A 22482-nucleotide genomic window follows, 5' to 3' on the forward strand; every position below is an offset into this window, starting at 1 on the left:
CCTCCTGCGGAGGACCCCCGACCCGGGGTAGAGGTTCATGAAGGTGCTGACCTTCGTGGGAGCACAATGAATCCACAAACATCCATTAAACACCTCCGATATGGTGGCTCTGTGCAGAGGGCTGTTAATAATAATATTAGCAAAACTTAGTATGGGCAGGTCACCGTCCTAATCCTCACAACAGTCTATAATGTTGATCTTATAGTTACCTTAATTTTACAAAGGAAAATGGAGGCATAGTGAAATAAAATATCCTGCCCAAAGTTACGCATTTAGGGAGTGGGCCCAGTATGGCTGGGAGACAGGTAATTAAACACTTTGTAGGTGAAGTAGACCAGAAAATCACAACACATTTGTGTTCAACGCCCACTGTCCTGTGGTTATACTATGGGAGGGGGGTGTCAGCAAGACCATCCTGAAAGAGGTCTGAGTTGGGTTTGGAATTAGGAATAGGAGTTTCAGGAGCATCTACAGGTGGAGAAATGGACACAGTCAACATTTTTCAAGCATTCAGGAGGGTTGAGAAAAAGTAGAGTGTAGATTGGAATGAAGCTAAAATAACAAAAGAGGACCCTTTAAATCCAAGCGTGTGTTTGTGTGTGTGTGTGTGTGTGTTTTCCCACTATAGGAGCTAAACAGCATTAATTTGACCCTTGGGTAGTAGAAAGCCAGAAGGATTTTAATCATGGGGGACATGTTGTTCCAGAAAGGTTATTCTGAAAAACAGCAAAGAGAATGCCAGAGCCAGGAAACTTGCTTAGGAAGTTACTGAAATATGACAGGTTGGGATACTGTGGTAGGCAGAATACTGAATCTGGGACAGATGTCCACTCCCTAATCCCTGGAACACTTTGCAGATGTGCTTATGTGTAAAGACAATGTGATGAGGAGCTTATGCTGCATTGTTTGAGTGGGTCTAATCTAATCATGTGAGTCTGTAAAGTGAAAAAGTGGGTCTAAGAGATTCAAAATATGAGAGGAACTGGACCTAGTTCAGAAGCCAAGGAATGGGTGGCCTCTAAAAGTTGGAAATGGATCTCAGCCAACAAAAAGTGGGAATCTCAGTCCTGCGGCCACAAGGAAGTGAACTCTGCCAGTAACCCAACTGAGCAGGGGAAAGGGAATCCTCCCCCAGAGCCTACAGATAGGAACTCAGCTCTTGAGGTGACACTCTGATTTTATCCTGTTGAGATCCACACTGGAATTCTGACCTACAGTACTGTAAAATAATAAATTTATGTTGTTTTAAAACCTTATATTGGTGGTAATTTGTTGTGACAGTAATAGGAAACTCATACAGATGCTGAAGGCCTGGAGATTGATGGGATGTGGGGGTTGAGAAAAGGAGAGTCATCTAGGTTGATTCATAGGGTTTCTGGTTTGGCAGGCTGTGTCTTTGGTGGCGCCACCCATTAGAGGGAGGGACAAAGACATTTACTGTCTAAATTCTTCTTGACTCTGCAGTGGTGCAACTAAATTAGGATTAACAGAGTTTGTACACTCCCATCCTTCCCCACCCCCAAATAATTAGAAATGATTCCTGCCTGAATGCCCATGGGCAGTCATACTTGTCACCACCAACTGAGAACTGTGGTAATCTATCTGCCGCGTATAAACTGGATGACTTAGGACAACGCGCCTCACTTCTGCTGAGATAGGAGGAGGCGACTGTCGGCATGACTGCTGTGAGAGTCAGCCAGGAGGTCATGGTGCCTCCAAACTCAGCTCCAGGAACTGTCCCCATTGCTTCACTCCTGTCTCCCTTGTTCCCAGCTGCACCCTAAAACAGCACTGCCCCGAACCCCTTCTATCTTTTTCACCGCTCTACAATCTATCTTCAACATTCCTTTTTTTTTTTTTTTAATATTTATTTATTTGACAGAGAGAGAAAGCATGAGCAGGGGAAGTGACAGAGGGAGAAGCAGACTTCCTGCTGTGCAAAGCACCCAACTCGGGGGTTCCATCTCAAGACCTTGGGATCATGACCTGAGCCAAAAGGCGGTGCTAACGACTGAGCCACCCAGGTGCCCCTGTTTTCAACATTCTACACCTGGACTAGTCTCTTATCCTTGGCTTAATTTTTGACTCTTCCTTTGCCTCACATACACTTGCATTTCTCCCAGCTTCCTCTCCTACCTAGCCTAACGCCAACAACTAACACTTCAGCCAGTCACTGCTAGTGCCTCCTTCTATTCCTTTACCTCATCGTCCTTTCCTTGTACTCACCTGGCAAATTTCCAACCAACCATATTTTCGATATGGACTCAAGAAGAACCCGAAAAGGTGAACTTAATTGTCTACAGACACATGATCTCTAATCTCAGCTAAGTCTGTGTGCGGCCTAGATACCCTCCTGCATCACAAGAGTATGAAGGGGGTTCAATTTTTACCTCTTTCCTTGAGACATCTTTCCCATCCCTTGCTCTTCCTGCTCTCGATATCCCTACCTGCTAATATAAAATATACAGATAAGCAATAGTTTTCTCGACTTCCTGTTGGAGCTAGCAAAAATACCACCTACATCCACTCATCGTGGTTTCCTTTCCTCTCATCCCAGAGGATCAGAGTAAACCCTCTCACCAGTTCTTTGGGTCCCTCCAGAGCCCTTGCTTCTATCTTACATGGGCTGCATTCAGTTAAATATCCCTTCTGTCTCTTTTTTTGTAAAGATTTTATTTATTTATTTATGAGAGAGAGAACAAGCAGAGGAGGTGGGGGAAGCAGACTTCCTGCTGAGCAGGTTGCCCCACGCAGCACTCAATCTCAGGATCCCAGGATCATGTCCTGAGCCGAAGGAGCCGCTTAACCCACTGAGCCACCCAAGTGTCCCTTTTGTCCTCAACTTCTCAAGTTCTATACTTTCCTTGCAAAACTTTTGGGGATCCTGAGTGGGTGGCTCAGTCGGTTAAGTGACCAACTAACTCTTGGTTTCCACTCAGGTTTTATGATCTCAGGGTCATGAGATGGAATCCCATGTCAGGTTACCTGCTGAGTGTAAGGTCTGCTTGGGATTCTCCTTCTCCCTCAGCTCCTGCCCCAATTGCACTCTCTCTCGCTTTAAAATAAATCTTTTTAAAATGCTAAGAATAAAGAAAGAATGCAAAGTTAAAAATTTTCCATGGACGCTGCTACCTTCATTCACTACAACCCACTTTACTAGGGCCATCTAGACCTGAGAGGCCACAGGTGCTGCTCATAGAAACATGCAGACCGGCCATCATCTCAGGGCTTATTTAAGGGGGCTAGGGAAGGGAGGGGACTCTACAATCTCAGGCAACTTGCATTACTGTCTTAAAGAACTATTATTCTTCCACCATATTCACAGAATGATAATATTTAGAAGTTAGCAAAGATATTAACTTTCCTATCCTGCTCAAGCAAATAAACACTTGGATCACTTCATTTTCAAATTAGCTCTTAGGTATTTCCAATGTGGGGTCATAAAAAAAAAAGTATTAGAATCTAGGAATCTTCTAATCACTAGTCTATTAGTGAGTGGCTACGCATATTTTATAAATCCTTGCAGCTCTGTCTGGATCTTCCCAGGCCAAAACTCCAAGACCCAAGACCCTAACCCCCTATAAATCACACGAAGTAGAGATAGCTGGATCTCTTGCTGCCTACCCAAAATACCTCTGTGCATGCCTGTTTTTGCTTCTACCCAGCTAAAGGTAGGAACTAACTTTAGATACTTTTTTTTTTTTAGATTTTATTTGAGATAGAGAGCAAGAACGAGAGAGAGAGAGAGAGAGAGAGAGAGAGAGAATGAGCTGGGGGATAGGGTAGAGGGAGAAAGAGAGAGGACTACCTGCTAAGCAGGGAGCCCAATGCGGGGCTCGATCCCAGGACCCTGGGATCATGACCTGAGCTGAAGGCAGACACTTAACCACCTGAGTCACCCGGGTGCCCCTAAACGTATTTGTAAGTTTTAAAAAATCTTCTGATTCTGTTTCTCCTGTACTCTCCTCTCTTTGAAGCCTCGACTATAGTTACTGAACAGCAGGGTTTTGTGTGTTTTTTTAGTGCAAGCAAAAAACTCCATGATACCGTGATACGTGCAATAAAAATGCATGCACACATACTCTGGGAGGAGAGTGGAAGTGGCTCATATTCCCTGGATGAACGGGGAAGATTTCACAAAGGACCTTCCACCCAAAAAGGATGAACTGGAGTTTTCCAGCAGAGAGAAGGGCACTCCGGGAAGTGTGGAGAGAGAAAAGGAAGATCAGGTCTCACATTTTCCAGCAGGCTAAAAGCACTGAAGCAAGGCTGTGCCCATTAAACACAGCCAAGGGAAATGCCCGTGTAGCCTTTGTGCTTTAAACACATTTTCATGCAAGTCTGTTAATGAACGTGCTTGATTCCAAACATGGCTGTAACTTCACCACCCTCCCAACTGATTATCTGATGGCCCGCTGCTTCACCTCTTTCCGGGCCTATTTCTCTTCTCAGAGCTTTATCATAACATGTAATCTTGTCCTTAATGTAACCACATGAGTAAAGGGTATATACATTTTTCCAAATAAAGGTGAAGATTAGGTCAGGTAGGAGAATTGTTCAATGTCAGGCAAACCAGAAACTCAAGGATAGAATAAAAATTTAGGGATCAATGATCTTTCCTATGACTTACATAGACCCCCCCCCCCCACTGACAGCTAGTACAGGTCACTGGTGATTATACCTTCATCACAGAGTGTTTTTAACTCTTTATTCAGAATTACTTACCTTCTATGATAACCGTCACTAAAACACACTTCAGAAGAAAGCTTGCTAGAACTATTGCCTCCATCAAAGGGTGACTTTATCCACAATCTTAGACAATTCTGTCAACCACCCCCCCCAATGAAAATGAGTTGTCTCCATGTTTCCAGGTGTTCAACCTTTGAGCTATAGAAATTACAGTGCTGCCCCCAGTTATTCTTCCATGGTTGCCCACTGGACTCCTTGTCTATGTGGCTTCTTTATTTTCTTCTTTTTGACTATCTCAAATCTCACTTGAGCCTATCCCAAATACTACAAAGCTTAGTTTTGTTTTGTCTTGTCTTTGTGTAATTCTGCTTTGAAAAGATGTTTTTCTACAAATACTGTCTAAAGCCCCTGGAGTTCTCCTGTGTACTTACCCATGAAATGCTAATCCAAGTTGGCAACCCTGCACTTTTAAACCAGGAAGGATCCCAGCATGGCACCCTCACCTGGTGGGCTCTTTTTTTCCTGTAACAGGCTCTCCCTTTTCTCTCCAATTACCAATCTTCAGAGTAAAGAGTTGTTGGATTAGCTCCTTCTATGTGTAGGTTACGTGCGTGTGTGCTTGTGTGTGTGTGTGAGCATACATGAGTCTGTCTCTTCCTAACAATGGCCTCATAGATATTTTTTTAAAAATTATCCAAAATTGTAGTGATTATATAGTGTCTTCTAATAAGAGACATGGCCAATGTTGTGTTGTCCTTTTGTTGAGATCTCAGAAAAATTTAAGGGTGTGCCATGCAGACCCTTTTTAAGAGATATTAGAATTTCTAAGAATCTTAATATGGTATACCACAACAACCTTGGGGTAGCTCAAGGTTATTGAGAGCCCATGTCAGAAAAAAATGTATGAGTGTAGCTTTTTTCTTAGTGGATTAAGTGAAGTTAATACAGGAGAAACACAGCAAGTTTTTAAAGCAATTTTACTGGACTGAACTATAAGGAATAGGGATAGCACAAAATGAAAAGAGGACTCTGTACCCTGAAACAACTCTTGCCAAGAAACAGGCTGATACTCTTATCAGTTAAAAACATGGGCCACAAAAACAAAACAAAACAAAACAAAAAAACCATGGGCCACTTTTACAGAAAAAAACTCACTCAGAGTTTGAAAGAAAAAACAGCCCAAGGGTGGAGCCAAGAGTTGTGGAGAATTAATTCGAGGATTACTCAAGGGACTGGTGACTTCTCAGCTAAACTTCGGAATTTCTATGGACCAGGTACTACTGTATGACTCCCATTTGCCCTCTTTCAGAGTGGGAGATAGTCATGTATCTCTGTCTCACAACTGTGTGTTTGGTGTGTGCAAGGCACATAACTTGTCCCCTTAGTTCATAGGTCTTTAGACTGAGAAGTACTCAACACAAGGAACCTCACCCAAGGAACCAAATATACACTTGGACCTGATTTTGATAATGGGTGCTCAAGCCTCACCTGGAAGCAATTAACAGGATGAAAATACTGGAGTTCTGGGGAGTCCTGTGTATGTGGGGAGGGATGTAGATTATAAAATGATTCAACACTTATCTGGAGCTGATGTACTGTATTGCTTAAATTCTGTCACATAGGTCAGACCTACACAGGGTGGACAGTTGTGCAGGGGTAAAACATCTCTACTGTGGAAAGAAATGGATTGTCATACAAATGATTTCTGTCACCTATCTGTATTTGCGGTGGGAGAGCCTAAGAAATAATTTCTTACTCCCAGGAGCCTTGTGAAATAATGTGATACTCTGACTGCATGAGCTCCTTCAATTACTGACCTCATATACAAACAAGCAGGCAGCAGGGGGACATGTCATGAAACACTGAAATACAGACTATAGCAAAAGATACACACCTCTAGAAGACTTTTAAGTAATGTATGTTCAACTTTTTCCAAGTAGTCCAAAGGGCAACATTTTAACCTTTCTACTCAAATAAATATCAAGCAACAAAATAGCTCAATCCAAAGAGTATTCTTGACATGTCCGCTTCATTCAAAAGAGCAGCTCTCAGTCATTAAGTACTATGTGGTTTAAAGATACAGATCTTCTCTGTCTCTTTGGTATCCTGTTACTCAGTGGGGTTTAGAGTTTGGAAGGAGCACCTGGGTGGCTCAGTGGTTTAAGCCTCTGCCTTCAGCTCAGGTCATGATCTCAGGGTCCTGGATCCAGCCCCGAATCAGGCTCTCTGATCGGTGGGGAGCCTGCTTCCCCCTCTCTCTGCCTACTTGTGCTCTCTCTCTCTCTCTCTGTGTCAAATAAATAAATAAAATCTTTAAAAAAATAATAAAAAATAAAGGAGTTTGGAAAAGTATTAGTTCATTCTTCCCTTTCCCCAAGTTATAGTTTTGTGTATCCTCCATACATATTTCTTTGTCTGTATATACATATAGGACTGAAAAACCTGAAATAATATATGGGATATTTACCTTTAACTTAGAAATCTTTCTCACTAACCTATTTTTGGATCAACAGATACAAATCTGGCATTCTTTTAGTGCTGAGAGAATATTCAATTTCAGGGATGTTTGAAAATTTATTTAACCATTTACCAACCAATTAACATTTAGATTTCTAGTTTTTTTTTTCCCTCCAGATAGCACAATAAACATCTATGTACACATATTTATGTGCATAGGTGCTTTTATCTTTATAGGATAATTTCTCAAAAGTAAGACTACTTAGTGAAAGTACATATATTCAAACATGACATGCATCTAGGTGATTCTGTGGCAACTTACTCCTACCAGCAGTGTTTCAGGGTGCCTGTTTCCTTCCAGCTCTAGCAAACCGATGTTGTCCCTTGACTTTATACCAATCTGACAGATGATAAGCGGTATCACATTGTTGCTTTTTTTCTTTTTTTAACATTCTTTTAACCATTAGGATGAGCATACTTTATACTTTCTGACTTTTTCAATGTCCTGTTCTATGAACTGATTTCTCCAACAACTTCAAAGTTCTTTTTACGTATATGGATATTAATAATTTTCCTATTACTATACAAATAGTTCTTATAGTCTACCTGTTCTTTTTGTGTGTGTGTGTGTGAGGTTTTTTTTTTTTTAAATTTTATTTTTTATAAACGTATATTTTTATCCCCAGGGGTACAGGTCAGTGAATTGCCAGGTTTACACACTTCACAGCACTCACTATAGCACATACCCTCCCCAATATCCATAACCCCACCCCCCTCTCCCAACCCCCCCCCCCCATCAACCCTCAGTTTGTTTTGTGAGATTAAGAGTCACTTATGGTTTGTCTCCCTCCCAATCCCATCTTGTTACATTTATTCTTCTCCGGCCCCCTTAACCCCCCATGTTGCATCTCTTCTCCCTCATATCAGGGAGATCATATGATAGTTGTCTTTCTCCGATTGACTTATTTTGCTAAGCATGATACCCTCTAGTTCCATCCACGTCGTCGCCAATGGCAAGATTTCATTTCTTTTGATGGCTGCATAGTATTCCATTGTGTATATATACCACCTCTTCTTTATCCATTCGTCTGTTGATGGACATCTAGGTTCTTTCCATAGTTTGGCTATTGTAGACATTGCTGCTATAAACATTCGGGTGCACATGCCCCTTCGGATCACTACGTTTGTATCTTTAGGGTAAATACCCAGTAGTGCAATTGCTGGGTCATAGGGTAGTTCTATTTTCAACATTTTGAGGAACCTCCATGCTGTTTTCCAGAGTGGTTGCACCAGCTTGCATTCCCACCAACAGTGTAGGAGGGTTCCCCTTTCTCCGCATCCTCGCCAGCATCTGTCATTTCCTGACTTGTTAATTTTAGCCATTCTGACTGGTGTGAGGTGATATCTCATTGTGGTTTTGATTTGTATTTCCCTGATGCCGAGTGATGTGGAGCACTTTTTCATGTGTCTGTTGGCCATGTGGATGTCTTCTTTGCAGAAATGTCTGTTCATGTCCTCTGCCCATTTCTTGATTGGATTATTTGTTCTTTGGGTGTTGAGTTTGCTAAGTTCTTTATAGATTTTGGACACTAGCCCTTTATCTGATATGTCATTTGCAAATATCTTCTCCCATTCTGTCAGTTGTCTTTTGGTTTTGTTAACTGTTTCCTTGGCTGTGCAAAAGCTTTTGATCTTGATAAAATCCCAATAGTTCATTTTTGCCCTGGCTTCCCTTGCCTTTGGTGATGTTCCTAGGAAGATGTTGTTGCAGCTGAGGTCGAAGAGGTTGCTGCCTGTGTTCTCCTCAAGGATTTTGATGGATTCCTTTCTCACATTGAGGTCCTTCATCCATTTTGAGTCTATTTTCGTGTGTGGTGTAAGGAAATGATCCAATTTCATTTTTCTGCATGTGGCTGTCCAATTTTCCTAACACCATTTATTGAAGAGGCTGTCTTTTTTCCATTGGACATTCTTTCCTGCTTTGTCGAAGATGAGTTGACCATAGAGTTGAGGGTCTATTTCTGGGCTCTCTATTCTGTTCCATTGATCTATGTGTCTGTTTTTGTGCCAGTACCATGCTGTCTTGATGATGACAGCTTTGTAATAGAGCTTGAAGTCCGGAATTGTGATGCCACCAATTTTGGCTTTCTTTTTCAATATTCCTTTGGCTATTCGAGGTCTTTTCTGGTTCCATATAAATTTGAGGATTATTTGTTCCATTTCTTTGAAAAAAATGGATGGTACTTTGATAGGAATTGCATTAAATGTGTAGATTGCTTTAGGTAGCATAGACATTTTCACAATATTTATTCTTCCAATCCAGGAGCATGGAATATTTTTCCATTTCTTTGTGTCTTCCTCAATTTCTTTCATGAGTACTTTATAGTTTTCTGGGTATAGATACTTAGTCTCTTTGGTTAGGTTTATTCCTAGGTATCTTATAGTTTTGGGTGCAATTGTAAATGGGATGGACTCCTTAATTTCTCTTTCTTCTGTCTTGTTGTTGGTGTAGAGAAATGCAACTGATTTCTGGGCATTGATTTTATATCCTGACACTTTACTGAATTCCTGTACAAGTTCTAGCAGTTTTGGAGTGGAGTCTTTTGGGTTTTCCACATATAGTATCATATCATCTGCAAAGAGTGATAGTTTGACTTCTTCTTTGCCGATTTGGATGCCTTTAATTTCCTTTTGTTGTCTGATTGCGGAGGCTAGGCCTTCTAGTACTATGTTGAATAGCAGTGGTGATAACGGACATCCCTGTCGTGTTCCTGACCTTAGCGGAAAAGCTTTCAGTTTTTCTCCATTGAGAATGATATTTGCGGTGGGTTTTTCATAGATGGCTTTGATAATATTGAGGTATGTGCCATCTATCCCTACACTTTGAAGAGTTTTGATCAGGAAGGGATGCTGTACTTTGTCAAATGCTTTTTCAGCATCTATGGAGAGTATCATATGGTTCTTGTTCTTTCTTTTATTAATGTGTTGTATCACATTGATTGATTTGCGGATGTTGAACCAACTTTGCAGCCCTGGAATAAATCCCACTTGGTCGTGGTGAATAATCCTTTTAATGTACTGTTGAATCCTATTGGCTAGTATTTTGGCGAGAATTTTTGCATCTGTGTTCATCAAGGATATTGGTCTGTAGTTCTCTTTTTTGATGGGGTCCTTGTCTGGTTTTGGGATCAAAGTGATGCTGGCCTCATAAAATGAGTTTGGAAGTTTTCCTTCTATTTCTATTTTTTGGAACAGTTTCAGGAGAATAGGAATTAGTTCTTCTTTAAATGTTTGGTAGAATTCCCCCGGGAAGCCATCTGGCCCTGGGCTTTTGTTTGTTTGGAGATTTTTGATGACTGTTTCAATCTCCTTACTGGTTATGGGTCTGTTCAGGCTTTCTATTTCTTCCTGGTTCAGTTGTGGTAGTTTATATGTCTCTAGGAATGCATCCATTTCTTCCAGATTGTCAAATTTGTTGGCGTAGAGTTGCTCATAGTATGTTCTTATAATTGTCTGTATTTCTTTGGTGTTCGTTGTGATCTCTCCTCTTTCATTCATGATTTTATTTATTTGGGTCCTTTCTCTTTTCTTTTTGATAAGTCTGGCCAGGGGTTTATCAATTTTATTAATTCTTTCAAAGAACCAGCTCCTAGTTTTGTTGATTTGTTCTATTGTTTTTTTGTTTCTATTTCATTGATTTCTGTTCTAATCTTTATGATTTCTCTTCTCCTGCTGGGTTTAGGGTTTCTTCCTTGTTCTTTCTCCAGCTCCTTTAGGTATAGGGTTAGGTTGTGTACTGAGACCTTTCTTGTTTCTTGAGAAAGGCTTGTACCGCTATATATTTTCCTCTCAGGACTGCCTTTGTTGTGTCCCACAGATTCTGAACCGTTGTGTTTTCATTATCATTTGTTTCCATGAATGTTTTCAATTCTTCTTTAATTTCCTGGTTGACCCATTCATTCTTTAGAAGGATGCTGTTTAGTCTCCATGTATTTGGGTTCTTTCCAAATTTCCTCTTGTTATTGAGTTCTAGCTTCAGAGCATTGTGGTCTGAAAATATGCAGGGAATGATCCCAATCTTTTGATACCGGTTGAGACTTGATTTAGGACCAAGAATGTGATCTATTCTGGAGAATGTTCCATGTGCACTAGAGAAGAATGTGTATTCTGTTGCTATGGGATGAAAAGTTCTGAATATATCTGTGATGTCCATCTGGTCCAGTGTGTCATTTAAGGCCTTTATTTCCTTATTGATCCTTTGCTTTGATGATCTGTCCATTTCAGTGAGGGGAGTGTTAAAATCCCCTACTATTATTGTATTATTGTTGATCTGTTTCTTTGATTTTGTTATTAATTGGTTTGTATAGTTGGCTGCTCCCACGTTAGGGGCATAGATATTTAAAATGGTTAGATCTTCTTGTTGGACAGTTCCTTTGAGTATGATATAGTGTCCTTCCTCATCTCTTATTATAGTCTTTGGCTTAAAATCTAATTGATCTGATATAAGGATTGCCACTCCTGCTTTCTTCTGATGTCCATTAGCATGGTAAATTCTTTTCCACCCCCTCACTTTAAACCTGGAGGTGTCTTCGGGTTTAAGATGAGTTTCTTGTAGGCAACATATAGATGGGTTTTGTTTTTTTTATCCATTCTGATACCCTGTGTCTTTTGATTGGGGCATTTAGCCCATTAACATTCAGGGTAAGTATTGAGAGATATGAATTTAGTGCCATTGTATTGCCTGTAAGGTGACTGTTATTGTATATTGTCTCTGTTTCTTTCTGATCTACTACTTTTAGGGTCTCTCTTTGCTTAGAGGACCCCTTTCAATATTTCCTGTAGTGCTGGTTTGGTATTTGCAAAATCTTTCAGTTTTTGTTTGTCCTGGAAGCTTTTAATCTCTCCTTCTATTTTCAATGATAGCCTAGCTGGATATAGTATTCTTGGCTGCATGTTTTTCTCATTTAGTACTCTGAATATATCATGCCAGCTCTTTCTGGCCTGCCAGATCTCTGTGGATAAGTCTGCTGCCAATCTAATATTTTTACCATTGTACGTTACAGACTTCTTTTCCCGGGCTGCTTTCAGGATCTTTTCTTTGTCACTAAGACTTGTAAATTTTACTATTAGGTGACGGGGTGTGGACCTATTCTTATTGATTTTGAGGGGGGTTCTCTGAACCTCCTGGATTTTGATGCTTGTTCCCTTTGCCATATTGGGGAAATTTGCTCCAATAATTCTCTCCAACATACCTTCTGCTCCCCTCTCTGATTCCTCTTCTTCTGGAATCCCAATTATTCTAATGTTGTTTCATCTTATGGTGTCACTTATCTCTCGAATTCTCCCCTCATGGTCCAGTAGCTGTTTGTCTCTCTTTTGCTCAGCTTCTTTATTCTCTGTCATTTGGTCTTCTATATCGCTAATTCTCTCTTCTGCCTCATTTATCCTAGCAGTGAGAGCCTCCATTTTTTTTTAAAAGATTTTATTTATTTATTTGACAGAGAGAGATCACAAGCAGGCAGAGAGGCAGGTAGAGAGAGAGGAGGAAGCAGGCTCCCTGCTGAGCAGAGAGCCCGATGCGGGGCTCGATCCCAGGACCCTGAGATCATGACCTGAGCCGAAGGCAGCTGCTTAACCCACTGAGCCACCCAGGTGCCCCGAGAGCCTCCATTTTTGATTGCACCTCATTAATAGCTTTTTTGATTTCAACTTGGTTAGATTTTAGTTCTTTTATTTCTCCAGAAAGGGCTTTTATATCTCCCGAGAGGGTTGCTTTAATATCTTCCATGCCTTTTTCAAGCCTGGCTAGAACCTTGAGAATCGTCATTCTGAACTCTATATCAGACATGTTACCAATGTCTGTATTGATTAGGTCCCTAGCCTTTGGTACTGCTTCTTGTTCTTTTTTTTTGTTGTGAATTTTTCCGCCTTGTCATTTTGTCCAGATAAGAGTATATGAAGGAGCAAGTAAAATACTAAAAGGGTGGCAACAACCCCAGGAAACTATGCTTTAGCCAAATCAGAAGAGATCCCAAATTGTGAGGGGGGAGAAAGGGGATAAAAAGGGGTTCAGAAAGAAAAAAAAAAAAAACTATTAAAAAAAGAAAGCCAATAAAGAAAAAATATAAAAAGGTAAAATATATATATATATATTAAACTATTTAAAAAACGTTAAAAAAGAAAACGGTAAAAGTTAAAAAAATTTAGCAGAAGAAGAGAAAAAAAGATTGAAAACGAAAAAAAAAATTAAATTAACTGCAAGGCTAAGGAATCATGGGGAGAAAGCCATGAGTTCCGTGCTTTGTTTTCTTCTCCTCTGGAATTCCGCCGCTCTCCTTTGTATTGAAACTGCACTCCTGGGTAGGTAAACTTGGTCCTGGCTGGGTTTCTCGTTGATCTTCTGGGGGAGGGGCCTGTTGTAGTGATTCTCAAGCGTCTTTGCCCCAGGCGGAGTTGCACGCCCTTACCCGGGGCCGGGCTGAGTAATCCGCTCGGGTTTGCTGGGTTTGCTTTCGGGAGCTTTTGTTCCCTGAGCGCTTTCTGTAGAGTTCTGGAAGACGGGAATGAAGATGGCGGCCTCCCAGTGTCCGGCCCGGAGGAGCCGAGAGCCCGGGGCCCCACTCCTCAGTGTGCCCCCAGAGAACAGCGCCCAATTACTCCCGTCACCCCGGCCTCTGGCTGCGCTCCGAGCTGACCAAGCCTGCGACGGGTTCAAGGTAGACCCGAGCTGAGAGTCACTCCTCGGCTCTGTCTCTGTAGCCGGCTTCCCGGTTCTAATACCGGTAAGCTTTGCGACACTCAGACATCCCCGATCCTTCTGTGACCCTGTGGGACCTGAGGCCGCGCTGACCCCGCCTGGGCTTCACCCCAGTTAAGCCTCTGGAGCGATGTCCCTCAGCGGAACAGACTTTTAAAAGTCCTGATTTTGTGCTGCGTTGCTCCGCAGCTCGCCGGGAGCCAGCCCCTCCCCCCGCGGTCTATCTTCCATTCGCTTTGGATTCATTTCTCCGCCAGTCCTACCTTTCAGATAGTGGTTGATTTTCTGTTTCTAGAATTGCTGCTCTTCTTCTCTTCAATCTCCCGTTGGATTTGTAGGTGTTTGCAATCTTTAGATAAGCTATTTATTTGATCTCCCGCTACCTGAAGTAGTCTCAGCCTGCTACTTCTCCGCCATCTTGACCTCTACCTGTTCTTTTAACTTTGACGATGGTCCCCTTTCATGCCATTACATCTTTTTGTTTAGTGACATAGATCTGGCTTTCCAACCCGGTTAAAAAGATCATCACCACTTTAAAATTGTATAAGGATTTTCTTACAGTGGGCATCTTTGTATTGTACTCTGACTGTTGAGACCAGTGTGAGAAATTCTTGCAATTTCTTAAGCAATTTTTTAAAAAAGGAGAAATAAATTTGGATAAAGTAAAGAGAACAAGAAAGGGGGATGTACTTGACTGTCTCATGATTCTACATAAGAAAAATCCTTCACTTCAGAAAATGAGACTTGCAATGTTGTAAACTTTTCTGTCATTACAAAGCCACATTCTCAGAAAATGCACAATTTAAAAAACGTATGTATTTTGATGTACCCATTCCATTAATGTGGATAAAATTTTACATGTATGTACACCACTTTATATTTAAATATACATTTCAACTTTTTATTCTTACCTTTTTTGAATAATGTTTATATATTAAGTTAAGAAGATAATAGAAAAGGAAGAGTAAGGTGTTCAGGAAAACTACTCAATCCTTTCTATATTTACCAAATATAAATACAGAAGTTCTCTACTTTAAAATGTCACATATCCTTTAAGTCAACTAAAGTTGCATAAATATTACTTAAAACAATAGCATGCTAAAAAAAGTCACTGCATGATTGTTTATTTAAAATATTATGACTCTGATGTAAATACATATGGGCTTACATAATTTATTACTCATATAAACCCTCAATTAAAATGCTTAATTGTTCATCCACAATGCCTTTTTTCTAATAATAAGCATAATAAATTTTCTAACTAATTGAAAGTGTTTAAAGCCTTTTGAATCTTGATTTGTGCAGTTACTGAAAAATAACTTAAGCTGAACTACAGCACACCGCAGGATCGTTTGCAATGCCGCCACAGATCTCTCTGCAACCAAACAGTCACATACTGTTACTGTTATTGCACGGTTATAGATACAGGTTATTATGTGCACATAAACTCTCTACATAATCAATGACAGTGTTTTCACTGCAACTAGCTTAACACATTTAAAATTATGAATACAATTTACAAAATCTTTAACAATATACTTTTAAGATAAAAGTATCCTGAGGATATTACAAAATTCATTTTACCAGCCCTTCATTTCTTCGCTTTGACTCTTTAATTTCCAAGATAATAGTTGTTCATATTTTGTTACATAAAAATGTTTTTATAATTCCTATTAACAAAATATATTTAAGCTACATAGTATATAATTGTCCCTTAAACACTTAGTCCCATCTGCCTCCAGTCTCCTTGGCTAAAATCAAGTATTTATCAAGTTGTCTATAATTTTTAATCAGAAAAGGTAGCACAAAACAGACAGAAATAGGGTTATTAGCACATTTAAGTTAAAAGCATTGTGCATTTTTAATATTTTGGTCATATTTTATAGTAAAATAATGTATTTTGGCAAAAAAATAATAAAATATAAGGTTTAGTTTATTTTCTATTAATGGTAGATCTGGCAGGTATTTTACATTTGTAAATATTATCTATTTAATTTTACTGTTTTCACATTTGTTTCTAAAAACACTGCTATAAGGTATTCAGAACTTTGAGACTAAAAGCACCTAACAAAAAAAAAAAAAAAAAAAAGAAAGAAAGACGAAGTAAAATGTTTGGTGCTCTAAAATCCTTTGACAATTTTATAAACTTACTTTTAAGTGTCTCATATATGCCAACACAGAATCATTATTGCCTGCTAAGACTTAACTGACTCAAGATAATCTTTAAAATTATAATCTTGGATATCTTCCTGAAATTATTTGAAAATTAGGATGGGAATTAAAAAACTAAAAACAAAAAAACATGGAAAAAGACAGCTGCAAAAAAGGTCGCTATTCTAGTGGCAGTAGTTGTTATGGCACAAAAACACATGAAAAGACTTGTAATTTCCTCTGATATATACACAAACTAAGTCCAAATAAGATGTGTAAGATATATTACATATATACAAACACACTTGGGCTTCAGGCAGGAAACAGGGAACTTTATATATCTTGGGTCATATATCACTGAAGTCCCAATGACAGTTTTTAATGAAGGTGTTCATTATGTTTTTTATTCTTGCCCAATTATCAATCTATCATTAACAGAAGAAGAGTTTGAGATGTATTAGTTTGAAAAAAGAAGTAAGGGCATGGTGAATTAAGGGATGACTGATGTCAACTGCCTTTACATAAAGGGTATTTTTACTGTTAAATTCATACAGAGACATCTGCAGAAGAGTTTATCAACAATCAGAACACAAAACTCCTTTAACACTATGACATACTCACTATAACATACTATAAATAAGTATTATTACAGTATTACTTATACATTTTACTTTAGGCAATATAGTCTAATTCTGAATGACCTTGTTAATTTTTAAGGCATCAGTGCATCAAGGACAAAGCTCCGTAAAATAAATATGAAAACAAGAAAGCATTAGCTTATCTGTGGCAGAGACAGTGATCACTGTACATTGTATGTGTTGGCCACTTCCATGGAATAGGGAATAAATTATACATCTTATTGTCAAAATGTTATAGCATAAATTTCACATCATTTCTCAATACTTCATTTAATGGGCTAAACTGATCCGGCAGTATCCTCATTTTCATTGTTCCATCAGCTCCACATGAAAAAATGTGATTTGCTGGTCCTGTCTCAATTTGCATCACTCCAGTTCCAATATTTCTAAAAATGGACTGCCGGGCATGTTCATTTATAAATGTGTGGAGAAGACTAAAGGTAGATAGACTCCAAATCTGAAAGACATTAGGAACAAAATTAAAAATTGAGGTTGATGATTACCTTAAAAATCCAAATGAAAAATTTAGACCTCTTTAGACCTTTTCTTTCTTACATACACTTCTATGTAAGTCTAAGGTCGTAACATTTTGACCTTGTGCTGCTATTTTCCAAATCCTTTGATATTATTATTCTTCAAAATCCATCCATTTAGAAAGTATTTTACCTTGCATTTAAGAGAAGAACTTAGGTAGAGGAGGTTAAGTGTACAATACTATAGAAACTTGTAATATTATAGGGACTTTCAGAAAAGCTTGTGCTAATCTGGTTGAAGTCAAGATCAGTCAGTTAAGCGACTGCCTTCCACTCCGGTCCTGGGATCCAGCCCTGCATCGGGCTCCTTGCTCAGTGAGGAGTCTGCTTCTCCTCCTCCCTCTCCCTCTGGTGCTTGCTCACTTGCTCTGTCTCTCAAATACATAAATAAATCCTTAAAAAAAAAAAAAAAAAAGGAAAGAAAAGAAAAAGAAAAAAAACACAAGCCAATACCTTCTGTGAGGTGGTCTCATGATCCCCAAAAATACAAGGACATAAATCTCAGGTTAGGAAAACCTGAAAGCTAGTCCTACATTTTTAGTGCTGTTACTTCATGTGTGTGTAACGTGTTTGTGATGCAAATTAAAATCATACAAAAATACCTGCTGCTACATAATATGTATGTGAAATTATATGTACATAATATGAATGATACCTAAATATCACGGTTAACTTTACTGGGAGATAAAAAATGAGAAGGCTCCTATATATAAAATACTTGTTGATTGACAGGCCACATATTTGAATTTTCAGCAGTAAAGTATTTTTCATTTGGGTTAAAGTGCATTTTCCAAAACTTCCCCCAAACCAATTTACTCTGGTTACCCAGGCTCCCCCAACACAGAAATATATTAATAAGCAATGAAAATTACCATGGATTAATTTTAAAAAAAGAAAAAAAGAAAAGCTTGTGCTGTATAGTTTATAATGTATACATTTCAACTTTCTTTTTTATTTTTTATTCTTATAATACCCAGCAAAGGATTAGAACCACTGGAATGAGGGCCTCAGAAATGGCAAAAAATGTTCCAATTGCAAGATAAATGATCACAACTTTAACATACTTTAGTGAGATTTTCTATTTTCAGCTCTACCAAAATAAATGTGCCTGTTATTGAAGTAAATTACTTACAAAGTAATTTATAAGCAACTTCACTCATGTAAAGGGCCTAAATGCTTTCAGGACATCTATTTTAAGTTTAGGGAAATCCAGTTAATTTCTGATTTTTTGAGATCACTATTTTTTAAATATTTTTTTTTCCAAGAAATTCTTTAGCTCATACTACTCCAGACAGGATTGTTAAATTGTGACTTCTGAATACTACATGGTATACTTTGAAATCTCTTTTTTACTTGATTAAATAATAAACCTCAGGATCATAGCACAAACTAATCCAAAGAACTAATCAAAAATATAATACATCTTATTCTAAACTGAAGGCAGTTCTAATAAGAAATGAGCTTCAAACGGAAGGAAAAGAATTCTGTATGGAAGCTGGTATATATAATTGATTGAAAAGCCTTTTCAAAATTCCAAAATTCTAGATAATTTTTTCTGGCTGGTAATTATGAAAACAATATGTAGGTTCTAACAAAGTAGCTCAACTTATTCTTACTAAATTTTCTCACTAGGGCTTAAAACAATGGATTCTAAGACTGTAGAGTCCTTCAGTGGGTTGCTGGCCATTACAATAACTTACGGACTTCTAAACTGACTTAACCCTGGAGATCTTTCCAAGTGTGGCCAGAGGACCCTCCATCCAGACTGCTAGGTATGCATTATAAAAAAGGACATTCCTGAGCTTTAGAGTTACCATCTGAGTATCTCTGGGGTGGGACCTTGCAACAGTATTTCTAGAATGGGATGCATTTTAATAAGCTACTTAACATTTTAAACAACCTCTAACATTTAAACACAGTGGAGTTTGAGAAGGACAGGGTTTATCCAGGTATATTCAGAATTCATCAATCAGGGTGGCTGGATGCTAATGCTATAAATTTTAAAAAAGGGGAGTAATTCAGGATCAAGGGAAATGTTAGTATATTTCACAGTACCTGAAACTGAGTTCAGTGACTCTGAAAATGGGAGTCAAGACTAATTCAAATGACTGAAATATGTTTTTATCTGTGGAAAATTAAGTTCTTTTGCACATTAATTAAGCACATTTGAAAACAACTGAAAAAGACATTTTTAGGTTAAATGTCATTCATTAAAAGGTTTATTAAATAGCAACTAATATGTTGACCACAAGTAGGAGTTAATATTTCTATTATTTAAATAGACTGGTATCATCAATCCGATTAAACACTTAAGGTTTCTGAAGATTTCTTTGCATTTTGCAGATACTGTGGCATTATTGTATTTACCTTTATGTTGCCTTCAGCAGATCCTGTAACAAAGTACTCTTCTGTCGGATCAATGGCAATGGCTTTAACAGGAGAATCATGGCTCTGGAAAAGCTGCCTTTGCTGTCGTTGCCGAAGGTCAAATGCACATGTAAAGCCTTTTCTGCCGCCTGATATTAATAGCTGATGTTTTGGAGCATATGCTAAAACAGTAGCTCCACTATCATGGCATGTAAAAGCTAAAAGATAAAATAAAGTAAAAATAAAATAAAATAGAAAAGGAAAAACCATTTAATGGTATAAGAAACAGACTTCTGGCTTCTGGCCAATGTAGAACAATAGATCACCAGGTTTACCCACCTACCTGAAACAATTTAAAAAATAAAATGATATATAGGAAACAATGGTTTGGGGCACTGGACATCAGGCAAAAAAAAATGATCTCTAAGAGATGGGAAGCAAGGTAGGAGTGAGCCATACAACTGTCATTTCATACAGCTGGATGAAAGATCAAGCTTGTTAAGTAGAGACATGAAAGATATAAAAAAGGAGATAAAAATAAAAGGTCCAGAGATTAAAAACTGTAATATTAAAATGAAAAATACACTGCATTGGATTAAGAGCAGATTAAACAATGCCATAAAAAAAAAACCAAACTGGTGAACTTGAAGACATATCAATATTAAGTGTCAAATACATAAATACAATGAATATTTTTTTCTTAAAAAAAAAAAGTCTAGCCTAACAAATTTCAGGGAAACAAACATCTATAAACAGCTCAAAGACAATATGGCATAAAGATGAAGATTTGGGAGTCAGGATGTCAAGATATAAATCTTGGTTTTTTGCATGGGTTTAAATGTATAACTTAGGTGAATTACTTTTTTTTCTTTTAATGTTAAGTCTCAGTTTCATCATTTGTAAAAAGAGACAATCCAGCCTGCTTAATAAGTTTGTGTGAGGATTAAATTAGTTAGTATAGTCAAAACATGTAGAGTGTGAGGCATATACTAAGTACTCAATACACTTATTGTAAGAATCTGAAGAAAAAATTATAGAGAAGGATTTTTTGAGTTTTACTAGTAATTTGAGATATATCTTATACAGTGTTAAATGCAGAAATTCTAAGTGTTTACCTCTGAATAGCTTTGATAAATGGAGACATCTGTGTAACCAGTACTCAATTAAAGACACAGAATGCTGTCGTCATCCCAGAAAGTTCCCTCATGCCTCTCTGTAGTCAGCTTTCCTCTCCCACAACGGCTATCACTAGTCTGATTTCTATCTGATTACTTTTACCTGTTCTTGAACTTCACATAAGTAGAATTTTGTGGTATATACTCTATTGTGCCTGGCTTCTTTTCCTTCAACATGTTTTAGAGGTTAATGAATGTTGTCCCATGTATCAGTAGTAGGCCATGCCTTTTTTAAATTGCTTAATAGTATTCTATTACATAAATAGACCAGGTTCCTGGTGGACATATTTGTGTTGTTCCTGGTTTTTGGCTTTTATAAATAAAGCTGCTAAGAACATTCCTATACAAGTCTTTTTGTGGGCATGTATTTTCATTTCTTTGGGGTATATATATAGGTGAATGTTTAACTTCGTTAGAAACTGCCAATCAGTTTTCCAAAGCAGCTGTACCCTTTTATACTCATTCAGCAAACCATGAGGGTTCCAAGTTCTCTATGTCCTTGCCAACACATGGTATTCTAGAATCACTGACTTTGGCCATTTTAGGGTATAGAATAGTATCTTATGGGGAATTTAGTTTCCATTTCCCTAATGACTACTGATGTTAGGTACCTATTCATATGCTTACTTGCCATGTAGATACTAAGGAGAGGGTAATTTTAAAGTCTTGAATATATCATTTCTTTCATGGACAGTGCTTTAGAGGTTGTATCTAAAAACCCAGGACTAAACCTAAGGTCACCCAGATCTTTTCCTATACTTCCTTCTAGAAGGTTTAGTTTCTGTTCTGTGATCTCTATCTATTCTAACCCATACATAATGTCTTTCATTATTGTAGTTTTATAGTAGGTCCTGAAATCAGGTAGTGTGAGTTCTTCAAAGTTTGTTTTTTTCTCAGTATCCAGTATTCTAGGCCTGCTGCCTCCTTATAGGAACTTTTAGAACCAGTTGATATGTACAATACAGTTTGCTGGGACTTTGATTAGGATTGCATTTAATTTGTAAAGTTGGGAAGTGCTGACATCTTAACAACATTGGCTAACAACACTGAATATGGACTAGCTCTCCATTTATTTACATCTCTGATTTATCTTTTTTCTATAGTTTTCCCCAACGAGGTTATATGTATTTTGTTATATTTAAATCTTAGTATGTCATTATTTTGGGTGCTATTTTATTTATTTATTTTTTATTTTTTTTTAAAGATTTTATTTATTTATTTGACAGAGAGATCACAAGCAGGCAGAGAGAGAGGAGGAAGCAGGCTCCCTGCTGAGCAGAGAGCCCGATGCGGGGCTCGATTCCAGGACTCTGAGATCATGACCTGAGCCGAAGGCAGCGGCTTAACCCACTGAGCCACCCAGGCGCCCCTTGGGTGCTATTTTAAATGGTGATTTTTAAAACTTTCAAATCCCAGTTGTTCATTGCTGGTGTATATGAAAGCAAATGACTTTAGTATATTGACCTAGTTCCCGTGATTCTACTATACTTGCACATTAGTTCCAAAAGTTTCTCTTTTTTTTGTAGATTCCTTAAGATTTTCTACACAATCATGTCATCTGTGAATAAAGGCAGTTTTATTACTCCTCTTCCAAATGTATACCTTTTAATTCTTTTTCTTGTGTTACTGCATTTGTTAGGACTCCCAGTACAATGCAGAGTAGGAGTGGTTATCAGATCCAAAGTAAAAACATGACTTTTATATTATCTATGTTC

The 22482-nt window shown here is 38.2% G+C and overlaps 1 protein-coding gene across 5 annotated transcripts in view; it reads right to left on the minus strand.

Annotated features, from left to right (window-relative positions):
• Positions 1-14699: 14699 nt before the first annotated feature.
• The window catches only part of DMXL1 (Dmx like 1), a 125790-nt gene continuing 118007 nt past the window's right edge, over positions 14700-22482 (minus strand). For all 5 annotated transcript variants that reach the window (XM_047729211.1, XM_047729210.1, XM_047729209.1 and 2 more), the window contains 2 exons: positions 19593-19810; positions 14700-17149 (listed from right to left, as the gene is read on the minus strand). In XM_047729211.1, the coding sequence (XP_047585167.1) occupies positions 16925-17149; positions 19593-19810 (443 nt within the window). In that variant the 3' untranslated portion in view covers positions 14700-16924. The remainder of the gene's footprint in view (positions 17150-19592; positions 19811-22482) is intronic.

The sequence above is a fragment of the Lutra lutra genome, chromosome 5, assembly GCF_902655055.1.
Source record: "Lutra lutra chromosome 5, mLutLut1.2, whole genome shotgun sequence".
In the NCBI taxonomy this organism is placed as follows: Eukaryota; Metazoa; Chordata; class Mammalia; order Carnivora; family Mustelidae; genus Lutra; species Lutra lutra.